Source organism: Galleria mellonella, unplaced genomic scaffold, assembly GCF_026898425.1.
Source record: "Galleria mellonella isolate WM207_F2 unplaced genomic scaffold, CSIRO_AGI_GalMel_v1 utg57, whole genome shotgun sequence".
Classification (NCBI taxonomy): Eukaryota; Metazoa; Arthropoda; class Insecta; order Lepidoptera; family Pyralidae; genus Galleria; species Galleria mellonella.
In genome coordinates this window covers 8,883,436-8,899,812 of record NW_026442119.1, presented here as the reverse complement: position 1 = coordinate 8,899,812, position 16,377 = coordinate 8,883,436, and the positions used below count along the sequence as shown (strand labels likewise).

The following is a 16,377-nucleotide window of genomic DNA, read 5'->3' as shown; positions in this document are numbered from 1 at the left end:
GGCAACAGCATCCCTCTTAAGACATCTCTAAAAGTCTAATTGCGGTTGCCATCCCACCTGCCAAGCGTGGCAACTACTAGCAAAACTCCTCATATTTGGAACTTTTATGTTCAGCAGGGGACAGTTAACAGTTGAAATGATAATTAATACGATGGCATTAAAGTAACACATAGATAATAACACTTACTTTCCATTTGGATTTAAGGAAATATAATAATAATTAAACTAGATTTTCACTTGTAATGATTAAGTGTGCTGGATAACAATAATAAATGTGTTATTGAAAATAACTCGTTGAATATTTATTTCATTCTAATCACGAATACTTATTTAGTATAAGTTTTTATTTGTTATATTTAATTTAAGAGTAAAATTTTTAATTAAACACACTTGCATGTTTGTTTTACTATTTTTATTACAATTCTAGATTTGATTCAATTTACATAACATTTTATTCTGGCATTAACTCGTCATACGGCACTTGAGCAAGAAGCACACTCAAGGTCTCCACCACGGCTTCAATAAGAGAATTGCAGACAGAAGGACCGACGTCAGCAACGATTTCTCGCCATAATTCATTCAAAAGCATATTGACTTGTTCACCTGAAGGGATAATAACGAATAGTATTGTCATAATTATATATATAATTGTATTTTTACCAAATGTCTTTAATAACACTTATTAATGTACAAATTAATTCGTATCTACTTTTACTGTAATTTCCAGTGCTGAGTTTGTTACAATCATGGTTATGCAATAAAGTTATTATTATTATTATTTATAAACTATCTTTTACCCGCGACTTTGCTTATTTGACTGATATTATTTATTTATTTAACTCTTTATTATACTAAAAACATAAAGATATACAATGACATTTCAAAATTCAAGTGAAATACGGAATATCGTGTTCGTTGACCGAGATAAAAAGTAACTAACGTCCTTTTTCATTCCATGTAAGTACGCGTATACCGAATTTCATAGTTAAAAGTTAAATCGCTAGGGTGCTAAGGTAAAACAAACAAAGGCACTTTCACATTTATAATATCAACTAAAGATATTAAAGTAAGATTGTTTTTTATTTGTTTGTTTCTTTTCAAGGCTTTTTCGAGTTAAACAATCGTCACGAAATTTAGTAGTCACATACATAGTATTCGTGACAATAGATATAGATTGCTTTTAATATTAATCACTTAAAGTTGCATAGATGGGAGATGTTTTCGTTTAAAGATTGTCAAATAAGCGAATTCATTTATAAAACCGTGTTATCCACTTTCGCCTCATAAATTGTAAGGTTTTATTGTTATGTGTCCATAAAATGCCCTCGGCGATGATTCATCATGAACTCGCAGGTTTGTTAGCAAACATCGTTACTCCCATAAAGCATTCGGAAGCAAAAAAGTTTTTATTTATTTACATTTTAAAAGTTGTAAGCTGTAAGATATTTTATTTCGTAATTAATTTTTGTTATCTATAAAAGAATTTTGTTAAAATTCTACCTACTAGGTATAATATTTTGTAAATAAACGTTACAAGTAAATAAATAATACAAGTCACCATTGAGTGATAACTATTTTCTCTGGTTTTACTATCATGAATTAGAACAAAATTTAGTCTACCATATATATATATAAATATAATGCAATATCTGTATCTACAAAATTTTACTCAAATATATTTGGTATTTTAAATATAATTAAATTACAGATATCTACACCTATCTACAAAATTTTGCATTCACGTCTTTGAGAATTACGAATAGCAAAATTAAAACATTTCTAGTAAATGAAAATGTATATATCACTAGTAACACTAAAGTTGTAACGACACTCTTTATTCGGACGGAATTCATATATATGTAATTATAAATATTATTTGTATTGTTGTTGTCTATCGATATGGTATTTTACTATTAAAACCGTTTTCGCATACAAACTTAACTAAAATTAATAAGATTTTTTTATGCGCATAAACCTCCTTATGATAATAATAATTAATTAGACATAATATACAGATGCAATTACAACATATTCATTCACAGTAAATGTCTCTGGCCTCTATGCTAGGAAAATCCTGTGTCATGAAGGTCAGGCTTATAATATTATGATCAAAACATTCAGAGTTTTTGTGTGAATGACAAGCTGATTATTAGTTGCATCCGGTGTATTTTTGGGTAAAAGATTTCAAAGAATTTTGGATAGAGGCAAAATTATCATTGAGCTTGATAACATCAGCTATTCAAATATTAATAATATAAATAAGGAATTATGAAGTAGAACATAATATGATGTAGATAAGGGAAAATATCTAAGACATTTCCTAGAAGGTTTCTCTTTTAACCTTGATAAGGTAAAATGAACTCTAAGTTCTAAGAAATATAATATCGTTTTACATATATAATATGAATATGAACCATACTTGTTCTTCTGCTTCTGATTATTTTTCCAGAATATAAAAAAAAGTTACAAAAATACATTTCAAAATTTGTTATTGATTATCTGTCCCGATAGATGTCGTTCAGTCAAAAGCTATTAGAAGTTTGAATTGGCAACTAGGAATAATTTGTATGAAGAAAAAGAAAATAAGGTATTTACGTATTTTCTGACAATCGTTTTCACTTTTTCTCTTTATAAGAACATTCCTCAGACTTAAACGGAAAAAAAAATTGCTGTATTAGTTTAGCCATTCTCGTATTTTGAGCTTATTAGCAACATATTTAGCAATATAAGATACTAGTACAATTAAAATATAAAATAAATAACCAGATTGTTGTTATAGATTAGCATCTTTTGTGTCAAAACATAAAAGATAAACTCATTTTTTTAAAGTATAAATTAAGCAAAATCAGTATCAAATTTATGATATACCTAAAATAATGTATAATATTTAAACTTACCGATTACTTTATCACCAAGTAAATTTTCCAGTCTGAAAACAGCTTTTTCTATATCATATTTGATATTGTGTTTTACAATTTTCCAATGTATCTTCCCATCATCTCCAGTCACGTGTTCATACCATAAACTTATTTGTATTGCTGTATTTTCTGAAATTCATGAAAAAAAATTAGGGGCTCATATTTAACTTAAATATCATTTTAGTTTTTACCTAGAGTTTTTTTTTATTATTTATATTATTGACAAAGTTTAATGTTTTTAATGGATAAACTATAAAATATTATCGAATTTATTATAAATACTGCAAAACATGCGTTAACGAAATGGCAGTCGGAGATTGATGGCTAACACGGAAGGTTATGACAATTTGATATTAACAGTAGTGGTCAATCTTCGAGTGTTTGCACACGTACTAATAGTAGCGGAAATAGAAAAAATAAATAATTGTAAACAAATACTTGCTTATAATATTTAACATATAATATTTATTTTATTAATATAAATAAATATTTAAAATTCAGTTGACGGATTACTACGACAATGAAGTAAATGTAAACTTACTTAGTTTTATAGACGAATCTCCATTAGATGTGATAGGAAGTGCTACAAGTTTCCCACTGAGTTCATATTTATTATGTACATCCAAATTCACAATCGCTTCAGTGAATATAATTTTTTTATTTAAATCAAATCTGCAAATTCAGTAGAAATATATTAGTCATATTATGTTAATCGTTGTTCTTAGCAATAGAGCTGTCGTTATTACTAAAAATCTTGAGATATCTCACAAAAAGATAATTTATTGATGAGATAATAGCATTTTTTTTTGCCGTATAGTCTCGGCATAGAATTAGGCACCCCTTCCTTTCCCGTGGGTAAAGTAAGAGACGTCTAAGGGAGGGCGAGGGATGGGCAGCAACGCCCATCTTAAAACATCTTCAAGGCTTGACTGCGCAAATACTGGCATAACCACCCAAGGGAAAGGCTTGTGTTAAGCAGTGGACAGTTGAAGGCTGATATGATGATGATGAATAGCATTTAGTTTATAAACTTCCAGCTTGTAAACTAAATAGAAAAATATTGCAAGATTTCTAAAGTATAATATTTTGACATCACTTCGAAAATAAAAAGATGTTTCGAATTCAGCGATATTTTTATAAAACAAGTATTAAAAATGTTTTACCTTCGTGTCGATTCTGTATTATATCTATTACGATTGTATGCCAAATCGCATTTTTCACAATTGATTATATCCACTTTTCTATAACGTATTGTTTCTAAATGGAATAGAGTTCATAATCGAATTTATCTATGTTGCACAGCAAAGTACTCGTGAAGGATATTTTTAAAAATTTTAATAAATAATTTATGTAGGTATCTTTATGCCAACTTTAACCTTATGCCCTCGATTTGAAGTCCTACATCTCTCCATCCTTATTACGTATTATACATCGGAGACTTGTACTTGGCTTCAATTTCCCGATTTCTCGATTAGATAGGTATTGAATAGGAAATGAGCGTAATCATTCTACTTCAGGTTATTAGAGAGCAAGTATTATTTATGTATTATGAAAATAATCGAAATCAGCATGGTCCAGTGAAAATGACTTAAACTCCAAAGGTCATAAATTCGAATCTGATCGACACCATAGATAATGCAATGTTTTTTCTATGGCAACATCTAACACTTGTGTATCATTTTAAATTTACATCTATCTCTTAGATGATGTAAAATACCGTCAATAAAACAAATTAAATCGAGTGATAGTGATAGGCTCGCCCTCTATCATATGGGACTCTATTTTAATGCTCGTGAATCTTAAGCAGGTGTATTGTGTTCACAACGGTAATAGCTAATCTTTAACTACCACATTAAGAGTCACAATATAACTGTGTCTTGAAACTTTTTTTTTGTAATTTTATTTTTATTATGATTTCATATAAAGGCTTAAAATTTCAAAATAAGCAGTATCTAAGTAAAAGTTAGACAATACAGAAAACAACCTAACTGCCGGTCGACTGTGAAGAAAATTCCGCTAGATCACTACGAGGTTTTTCACTCCATTACTCCTTTTGTGTTTATTGAATCATCGCTGTGCCTAATTATTTAAACGGCCCCTTTAAGTTAAGGCTCCGTCATAATATTATCGTAATTAAAAGGCCCAAAGCTAATTGTCCGTAAGTCATGACGTCGTCGTTAGTCGGGCACATAGTTCATTAATAGTATACCTATAAGAATACAGTTAGCAAAGAAAATATTCTATAAAAAAAATTCCCGTGTGGTCCTGGCATAAAATAGGCCCCCTTTCTTTTCCGCGGGTGTCGTAAGAAGCGATTAAGGAAGGGCTAGAGATAGGTAGCAGCGTCCCTCTTACAATATCTCCGAAGCCTAACTGCGGTTGTCAACTCGCCTGCCAAGCATGGCAACTACTGGCAAAACCTTCTAGGGGGAGGTTTATGTTCAGTAGTGGACAGTTAAAAGCTGATATGATGATAATAATGAATGATTTCTAAAAAAAATTATATGAAAACTTTAGTCAAATTCTGAATATTTTCATTTGATGTATTCATAGGAGATCTTTAAGAAAACGTTACATGATTGATCTTAATAAGAGCAGTAAAAGCTGAAATATTGTTTCAGCTTTTATAAGATTTCTGTTTGTCCCTCTGTCTGTCTTTCTGTCTGTATGTTTGTCCCATAAATACGCTAAATCTACTTTTTTAAATTGAATTTCGTTTTTATAGTTGTTTCTAAAGGTCTTAAAAAGTCGTGTGTTTTATCTTAATACGTCATCTAGGATGATATATCATATCTGTTTACTGTATATCTATCTATTAACTGTATGGATAATCTGGTGGTATTGTTTTATTGTTACCTTATTCCCTTTGGCCGCAACAGAATATCAGTGCTTTGCTCTTTTGAGGGCGAAGCAATAAACTGAGTTGTGGCCATAAAGTATTGTTATGGCATACGCACAAACGAAAAATTGTAATTGGCTTTATGTATTTTTTTTAAATAATTTATGTTATTTCGCTTTTTATGTATATAAGTATATGTTGTAATTTCTGTGCTGTAAGTAATGCAAATAAATTATCTATCTATCTATCTAGGAATGGTTACTGCCTCCAAAATTTACACGTTCGAAGTCGTGGGTAAAAGCTAGTTTGAAATAAATAAATGTGCTCATGTTTATAATTTCAGATAGGATAATTAAAGATTATCCGTTACCGTAGTGATGCAGAAATAGAACGTCAGTGACGTATAATTAGGTGTAATTATTTAAGCTGCTACTGAGTTGTATTTAGTAGAGTTTAGTAATTACTTCATAATAAATATTATATAATATTAGTATTATCTATCTTTATTTTCATTCTAATTAATAAACAAAACAAAGTATTTTTAACGTACTAAAAAAAATACAGAGGTTTTATGTTTAACGGTAATTTTTTTATGGTGCAAAATATTTTAATTGTAACAGAATAATGAACCATTATTTTATTATATACGCATATACAAGTACTACCTTTTTCTTTTTGAAGCCATTTAAAAATTCTGTATTAATTATTTTTACATTAAGATTAAAAATGTAACAGATAAATATATTATATCTTACATTATTTATCTTTTAATTAAATTAATTTCCTTATACTCAGTCGTATATAAACAATCAAGTAATAAACAATGTCTTTTATGATATTAATTACTATTTAAATACAAAACAAAAATATATACATATACATATATATATATATATATATATATATATATATATATATATATATATATATACAAATTAAAATATCGTGAAATTTATTTTGCAAACTTTACTATGTCTCTTACCACACAGTTGAAGTCATTCTCTAATTTGGGTTAAAAATATCTTGTTTGTAAATAATTAAGACATTAATTCATTAATTTCAAATATTACTGACTGCGTAAATCAGAGTTATGTTGTTGAATTAATTATCTAGTATTAGTGGGTACTTGATTAATATGATACATAATATACACTAGTTATTAAACATAATTAGGTCTAATTAGCGAACTTGGAATAGTACTCGTATCTACCTAGGTATTACAAATTTTATTAATAAAACTCGAAACTTTCCAAGAACTACATAAAATGATTTAAACATTTGAAAACTACTAGAAGATTATGACGTAGATGGCATGTTTAATTAGATTTGGATATGTTGAGTAAAGAGAGAAAAAGAATAATTAAATGAGGAAGCCTTTTGCTGGGTACTAACGACTAAATAAATATTAATAATATTATAATAATGAAATTAGCTTCGATCATCATACCGTGCACACTAGTATTTAAGATAGAAAGGGACACAAGCTTCTTTTTATATCGGTAAGATAGAGAAATACCATGCAACATTTTCCGAAATTTCGAGACCGAACGAAACACAAATTTGATGTTAATATTACATAATACATAGGGTTTAAAAATATTAAAAATGTTATAATATCGTTCTTTTGAACTATTGTGGTAGGATTTATGACAAAATGTTAAGCTCCATTTACTGGGCCAATTTTGGTACCAACAAAAATACGAAATTGAGTCCAAAGAATTTGGAATTTCATTTCACGGTAGACCCTCAGTTAAAGTCGTGGGTGAAACTGAGGAAATGAAATCAATCAATATGAGCATCTGAGAGAATAATTTTATTATAGTCATACTTTGTAATGTCTTGGGTTATATAGGTGTATTTATTTTCAAGCATAATCATAAGTTTACAAGTAAGTTGTTTGTATTGATTTGGACATTTTTCGATGTATTATATGTTTATAAATATATCTGTATCAGTTGGTAAGTAAAAGCACATAAGTAGATGGCGCTGAGTAATATGTCCAGAGTTGATAATTATTACCATTATAAAATGTTATTACCTTTCGGGAATGATATATACAATGATATTATAATTGATTTTAATACTCACTTCAAGTTCTCTAGCTTCATATCTGATAAACCATGGAAATAATTCTCTTTGAATACTAATTTAAATCCGTTTTGGTTAGGAACGAAAACGGTCATTTCCGATACATATAATGGATCCAGAGGAGGTAACTTTCTATTTGGATCGCCACGTGAAAATTGTTGTAATGAATCCTTAGCAGACTTTAAAGCACATTCGTTCAGATTTGGATCATTTCTCGAACAGGAATTTATGTATTCCGCTGAAAAGATCGTATCGTTTTAAAAATTACAATTATTTTTATTATTAATCATTTGTTTTAAAATTTTCTTTTCACTGCTTTCATAATTTTCTAGCAAACTTTAAGGCACATAGCTTGAAATTTGGATTATTTCTCGAGCAAAAATTTATGAACTCTGCTGAAAAGATCGTATTATTTTATAAAGTATTGTTAATATCACGCAAGACTTTACGCGATGAAACTCACATTGGTAACACTGACTAATAAACTATTTAAAGACTAATCTATACTGCAAATCATTCCAAAATTTTTATGCTTATATTTAATTATTATAAAAAAATTAGTTATTCAACATTTTTTTCTTTTTTTTATACAAGTTAGAATGGCAAACAAGCTGACGGTCCACCTGATTGAAAGTGGTAACCGTCGCCTATAGACATGAGCAGTACCATGGACATAACAGAGTATACTGTTTCGCCCATGATACCCCCATGCGTTACTATTCCTGAGGACTCATGTGTTATTCCTCTGTATCCTGTAAATTCACGCCATATCCCACCCTTCAAACCGAAACACAGCCATGCAAACACAACTGCTTCACGGTTGCAACACGAATGGGACAGAGGTACCCAAGCAATCGAATTTTGTACAAAGTCTCCCTCTGGTAAACATAATTATGATTATTCAACAAGTTACCCACTGATATGAAAAGCACTGATAGTTTTAATACTCTCAAATATAAGCTTAGATCTATTTTGTTAAAAGGATATTTTTACACTTTCAAGGAATTTATTAATTGTGTATTTGACAAACAGTTTAACATTATTATATTTTATAAAATATTGTAACTTATTTCAAACACAATTGTATAGTTGTTATTGAATAAATGAATATGAAAAAAAAATATTATATCGCAAGATCCTTTTTTATAATCACTATAATATTTTATAATAAAACCACTCACGTAGAGATTCAGCAGACACGTAGCTTAACAACAGTATACTGAAGGAAATAATATACAACATATTTATCTGTTTCAGCACAGTACTGCAAACGAATGTGTCTTCGCAACAAGTAAATATCATTGTGGTCTCAATCATTATATATACAGTATGAAATTATCAGTTCCATGGTTACAATTACGGAAACACATTTGAAGATATTGTGCACATATGACGTACTTAATAGATCTCAAGAGAACAATTGTGTTTTTTTGCTTATTTATATGCTGTTTTGTATCATATATATATATGAGGGTTTGTAAAGGTTTATTAATATTTTTTTCTCGATCATTTATAGTTCAATAAATGTATATAATTTAACATTTTGTTCAAATAAAAATGTCAGGCTAGGTACCGTGTACATATAAAAGATACATATGAACTTGTGAACTTCCTAATTTTTTTTTCATCAGGTAACAAACTACTTCAATTATGACATTATTATAATTAAATGTAAAGAAGGATTGTAAAAAGATTTGACATTGAAAAAATAGCATACAGTTGTAACATAGAGGGAAGTTCTCTAATGGCGGACGCTTTGGGTTTTCAGAAAATAATGGAGAACCTATGACGAAATATTCAACTTTATTTATGAAATCACTAAGTTAGAAAGGTATAAAATCAAAATAAATTAACAAAAGGGAAACCTCTACTTAAATTTAGGATTTCACTTTTCTCGCATTTTATAATTGTTTTACGGCAGCATTTGACAATGGCAACAATTTATAGATTTATCTGGACAATATCTAATTGAAAGCTTCAAAAATCCAACAAATCTATATCACAGATACCAAATGAGCTACCAGCTACAAATATAATAGTCTATGAAAAAAGACGATCTGTTGCCTGTCTGGCGTTACGGGATGACTATAAATATATAAATATATTTGGGAAATTAACAAAAGTTTATTGCAATTTTCAATTATTTATGATATACTATGGTCTCAGCTAGAATTGGCCACGCCTTTAATTAATTATGATCACGCATATCCTCATACAGTATTCTATGATCATGTATTGCTACATGATACTATGATCGTGTTTCAATTATTTTAAATAGAACGTGTTTTGTTTAGTTGAGATAATAAAAGTTTTCAAAACAGTCTGGAATTCGCCAGAGGGCTAAATTTCTCCTACTATATAGGTACATTGACTGTAACGTTTCTTTCTCGAAAAAAAATTACTTGTTGACAAAAAATCCCGTTATTCATATTATTTAACCTAAGAATAGTCTGATTACAATCAATTTAATTGCAAGTCATGGTTTTTTTTTTAAGGAAACTGTACTTGTTGTTCTAATACACACACGTTTACAGTCAACATTTTGCGTCGATGTCCACGTTATCCACTGCACTACTCTGTTATTTATTTTGACTCATAAATAAAATAGATATAAGCAATACATTGCGTTGCAGCCGTCGATGCGAAACGGTTTCTGTCGTTAAAGTTTCGTAACACCTAACATCTTGTTTAGCAAACTCAATTTCTCAATTTTATGTCTTATGGTGAAACATCAAACTATACATTTCTTTTATTAACAATATGAATAAATTTAATATACAGATACGATTATAAATTAGGAATAATATCTTTTTATTTTCTATATTTATAAGTTTTTTATGTATCATGTATAAGGAGTTCATTAACACTAGATTCAGTCTACCCATTCCAAAATAAATTTATCTATACTTTATAATTTTGAACACATAGCCAAGAATAAAATTTAATAATAATGTATAAATAAATCTAAGATATAAACTATCTGTTTGTCAATGTAGTCCCATAAAAGTCGACTAAAGGACGGCGAAGGATGAACAGCAGCGTCCCTCTTAAAATATCTCTAAAGCCTCACTACAGTTGCCAATCCGCCTGCCAAGCATGGCAGCTACTGGTAAAACTCCAAAGGGGAGGCTTATATTCAGCAGTGGACGATTAAGGGTTGATATGATGATGATGATGATGATACATCTGTATATTTATGTTTTTTTTTTCGGATTAGAATATTGGTGCTATTTGTTGTAATCTGTGAATTTTCCCATGTAATTTGGAATAAAAATATTCTATAAGTTACTCTTTTGTGTACTAATTTTTATTGTGAAATTTGCTACACAAAATTTGGTAATCAAACATGTGTGAATAATATATAAATATATATAAAGCAATAAAATATTTCGTGTTTATCCAAAATAATGGGAGAGGTGCATGGTGTTTTTTCTTTATTTAGGGATCAGATATAATGAAATGTCGTTATTTATAACTATCTGGTAGATGTAGTAAATAGATAAGTATAGTTCTAGTATCAAATTACGTGATATTATCTTATGACGTAAATTATTTTCTATAATACATTACTTAACATCTTGCTTCGTTGCCTCAATGACGCATTTTCCTATTCGATTACGACGTAGATTCGTTTATTAATTGTATACATTTATAATACTATTTTTGTACGGTGGATTCGAATTATTTTTGTTGTTATGAGTCTTCCTAATGGAGTACCAGTAAAGTAAGGAGTAAAGGGAGACTTTGTACAAAAGTCGATTGCTTGGGTACCTCTGTCCCATTCCTGTTTCTACTGTGAAGCAGTTGTGTTTGCATGGCTCTGTTTCGGTTTGAAGGGTGGGATATGGCGTGAATTTACAGGGTACAGAGGAATAACACCTGAGTCCTCAGGGATGGCAACGTATGGGGGGTATCATGGGCGAAACAGTACACTCTGTTATGTCCATGGTACTGCTCATGTCTATAGACGACGGTTACCACTTTCCATCAGGTGCGCCGTCAGCTTGTTTGCCATTCTAAGTTGTATAAAAAAAAATGGAAGAAATTTTCAATTCGTTCCCATATTCATCCAATAAAAATAAGAACTAATTTTGTTATTATTATGTCGGTTTTACTCAAGTTTTTAACTCGGGGATGGCCAAATAATTTCCAACTCAATGAGAGCCCTTATTCATGAGCGCGGTTAAAACGAGAGTTAAGTTGATATAAATAATTACAATATAGTAGGACTCACTACACCGTGTGGTTCCGGCATAAAATAAGCCGCCGCTTCCTTTCCCGTGGGTATCGTAAAAGGCGACTAAGGAAATTTAAATGTCGAGGGATTGTCAGCAACGTCCTTCTTAAAACATTATCAAAGCCTAACTTAAGTTGCCAACCCACTTGCCAAGTGTGGCAACTATTGGCAAAACCCCTCAAGGGGAGGCTTATGTTCCGCTGTACAATGTTTTGTTTTTTATTAATACAAACATAAAAAACAAAATATATAATTATGTTATATATATAATGTATTTATAAATTTGTGTGGTTTTAAACTTAAATTTTAAATAATGTAAATATTTATTCAATTTACATTTTTTTTAAATCTATTCACCGCCATTTACTCTCTCTGTTTAGCGTAACGGTTGACTGGTAGAGAATGCCAACAGGCGTTACGTCCGCCCTGTAGACATTTTCCAATGTGTGCAAAAGTATAAATAAAAAATAAATAATTTGATAATAATTGCCTTAAAACATTAATTAAAGATAAAAGATAATTAATTAATCAATTTGGAAACGATAAACTGTATTATTACAGATAACATAATACTAGTATCACACACCTTATTAAAATACGTAGTGAATGTCTAAAAATAGAAAAAATTGTAATTAGAAAAATAATATAACATTTTTTATATCTCCAGCAGGTACTATGTCTCTTTTATATTTATTTTAACAATATCTAACATGCGACCAAGAGTAGTTTACAAAGCGACGGCGGTTTTAATTAAAAACATTCAGGCCTGTAACCCTCATTCATCATGTTTCATAATAAAAAGCTTAGCAACAATTAGTCTTTTTCAAAGATATTATTATATGTTTCTACTTATATAAAAACAACAGTCACTTCTTTTCATAAAGAAATACGATACGAAAATAAATGTTGCGTGCATTTTCTTTTTTATTTCAGTTTTTAAACATATTCTTAATGGTTTTTTTTTTATACGTCGCCCATAGACATAACAGAGTATATTGTTTCGCCCATGATACCCCCATGCGTTGCCATTCCTCAGGTGTTATTCTTCTGTACCCAATAAATTCACGCCATATTTTGCGATATTTTCTCCAATTCTCTTTTTTCAATATTTATTGATCTTATGTAATCAATATGTTTTACTTCCGTATAAGTTCTAAATTAATTCCGTCATGATAGAAGATTCTTTTTTTTCCAGAGCATAATTTTACTTGGCTTAACCTTGTTAAATACTATTTACAGATTATTTCAGAATGTAAATTTAAATATTTTAAATGTTATGTCTTTATAAATCATTGCGTCACCCATCGACATATTTAATTTTTATTCGTTTTAAAATAAGAACTATTATTTTCCTGCCCTTATACCAGTTATGTAGGATTAGCGTAATATATTTTTCTGTTTCTTTCATATCTATTCGCAATCATTTCCACATTCATTCCCATTCTGTCCATGCCCTCTTTTACACAGTCTATCCATATTTGTTTAAGTCTTCATCTACCATTTTAAAATAAGAATACTGAAATTAAATTTTTAGCCGACATTAATTCTGTCACTATTACACAAATCACAAATAGCAACTTTCACATATCATCACAAGTACACAACTATGGCAAGTATATCTCAAAGTACGCATTAATTATGCGTAGTGTGTGTCTCTGTGTGTGATGGTAGATTTACTCACGAGATCGCTAACTCCGCATAATTCCTTTTAATAAGGCATATACATTTGCCTTAATTATTGTAATGATATAATCTTTTGGTTTGTGGATAGTTTGTTTTAGTTCTTAACATGATTCTTCGAGATGAAGGTATGACAATTTAATTTCTTATATTAGCGATTTTTAATACTATTTAACCTTATCTCTCCAAATCCTAATCACTCTTTTATTAGAATTTTTGTCTAATAAGAATAATTTCTTTCACTGTAATAAGGATACTGTTTCTATGTTGTAATTAAACGACTTGTATAATAATTTTGATATATGAAAAATATTAGCTATTGCCCGTGAGTTTCTATGCATGGTCTCGTGTTTTTCTTTATGTAATAATTTTTGAACATCTTTTCTTACCATAAAATAACCTATTTTCCAAATTTCAATTTCTAAACCTAATAGTTAGCTCAGCTATCCGTTAATAGACAATCAGGATAAATGATTTTCTATCCAATACTTTGTATATATTCTTTATTGCACTTGAAAAAAAGATACATTATTTATATAGAATAAAAAAAAGTCGTTAACCGCGTTTGTCTGCTTATCGACTTACTTCTTCGAAACCAGACAAAAAAATTTTGATTCAGATTTCACTGTTATTTAGATTTTTTTTACATATAGTTTTATGTACAATTTGTACCCATGCGATGTAATGGAGGAACGCTATAAGCAATAAATAAATATCGAAAACATCACAGTTTTTATTCTCATCACGTTTAAAACATTCATCATAATAATATCTACAAACTGTATGTTTTATTGCCGCATGGTGAGGATAAGGGGTTTTGATATGGTAACCATAAATAACCCGGCGAGCATGTAATTATAATTTCGTTATTTGTAGCATCTATAGCAATCAAGATTTATTGTTTTAGTCTATTTACTTTGCATGCATTATTATCGATATAGTTTACGAGTATTAATATAAATTCAACATTTGCTTTATTTTAGCTAGAGGCTATGTTCAAGTTAGTACAATGTAATACGTTTGTTTATTTGTTCTGCAGTTTATGTACTAAGTTTGAGATTTATATAGGTCAGATTTTGAAATGAGAAAATATAGGTTGGTTCTACACTATCAGAAACATAAGGAAATTGCATTGATATAAAGACGTGTTCATACAAATGACTTTTTAATATGTATAAAAATAGGAAGTTTAATTTAAAATGTTAGTCCTCGTCAATAACATTAATGATTCTTATTTTTTATATTTGTTGTTAAACTTTTAATCTAATTAGAGATAGTTTTAGAAAAAGTAAGTTATTACGCGTTCATGTTTTTATAATAGACAAAGTAATTTAAATTCTCATTTTCATGTCGCCAACACTCAACACTCTTAGTCCTAAAACTTGTTTTACATTTATGACTAAACTTTCATATTTCAAATGAACAAATTTTCTATAATATCCTTTGCTTTGCCTACTTTTACATTTCATTTATTTATTACATACTCATTTGCATAATCAAATAATACGATAAAAATAAGATATATTGTAATGGTGGTAAAACATGATAAAAATTAATATGTGTAAGACTTAATTTTGTAAGAAGTTTCTTCTAGCAAAACCCCAAAAAAAAAAAAGAGAGACACCAAAGTCAGTCGATTACGTAATTACGTTTCTAACTCCATTAGTATTAACTCTATATTGATTTATATATAATTCCAATATAATAAAGCGGAATTGTTTGTTTGTTAAATGGCCTGTATCTGGAAAATAATTTTTCAAATTAAACTGGAATTAAATTCTTATTGAATAGCTAATTTTTTGAAGAAACCTATAGATTCTTCAAAAATACGACACAATCACTGGCGAAGTCGGGAGATACAGCTAGCTATACTAGTATACATATAATAATTAAAACTTATACGCAGATTAGCATTTGTCATATTTATTTATCACTAAATACTAAAATGTTGTCAAAATCTAATTTATCTTACACAATGCACTTTAGTAAAGTAAATGTAATAAAGAAATATACATTTTTGAGATCTGTACAAACACATCCAACTAAACGGTATACGAAAACATAAAATGATAAAATGTCACCCCTACGTTATACGTTGGCACCAGAGCCAAGGGACAACCAACTCTTTTTTATGATTTACGATTATTATTGTAAAATGTGAGATTTTGTGGTATTTTTATGCTGTATTCCAGATTTTATGATTTAAATAATATTGTAGTAGCATAATGATAAATACAATTAAAAATATGTATAGAGACTTTTTGAATGAAAACTGGAAGCGAAACATCTTCACTTTCATGAAAATCTTAGTCAAATTACTCTAATAGATTTACTCGGGATCCAGATTGAGTTGTTAAATGTAGTACTTAATTCTAGGATTACTCGAATCTCCTCATTAAACAAACACACTCGTATATACAAGCAAATGTTCTTGGCGAAGAAACAGTTCACTGTATTATTATTAAATCCTTTACACTGCAAAATTCGATTTAGCAAATCCTTATATCACCTCTTTCTTCAATGTCCCCAAGGATTCTTCCGTACAAAACACAAGTTTAGTGTCGAAGGGTTTTGAGTACGATTTGAGTAAGCTGTCTTTTTATATTCACTTGAAT

At 29.1% G+C, this 16,377-nt stretch overlaps 1 protein-coding gene across 1 annotated transcript; it reads right to left on the bottom strand.

The window, feature by feature from the left end:
• Positions 1 to 390: 390 nt before the first annotated feature.
• Positions 391 to 9,186, bottom strand: LOC113509866 (circadian clock-controlled protein daywake-like). Its single transcript, XM_031910854.2, has 5 exons — positions 9,027 to 9,186; positions 7,846 to 8,083; positions 3,460 to 3,590; positions 2,898 to 3,047; positions 391 to 603 (listed from the first exon to the last, which is right to left on the bottom strand). The coding sequence occupies exons 1-5, from the start codon at positions 9,160 to 9,162 to the stop codon at positions 452 to 454; spliced, it is 807 nt and encodes a 268-aa protein (XP_031766714.2). The 5' UTR covers positions 9,163 to 9,186; the 3' UTR covers positions 391 to 451.
• Between the last annotated feature and the right edge of the window lie 7,191 nt (positions 9,187 to 16,377).

Coding starts and splice junctions, on each gene's coding strand:
- LOC113509866 (XM_031910854.2), bottom strand. CDS start 9,162: ATGATTGAGACCACAATGATATTTACTTGTTGCGAAGACACATTCGTT. Junction 3,591..7,845: donor ATGAAGCTAGAGAACTTGAA/GTGAGTATTAAA, acceptor CTGAATTTGCAG/ATTTGATTTAAATAAAAAAA. Junction 604..2,897: donor ACTTGGTGATAAAGTAATCG/GTAAGTTTAAAT, acceptor TTATCCCTTCAG/GTGAACAAGTCAATATGCTT.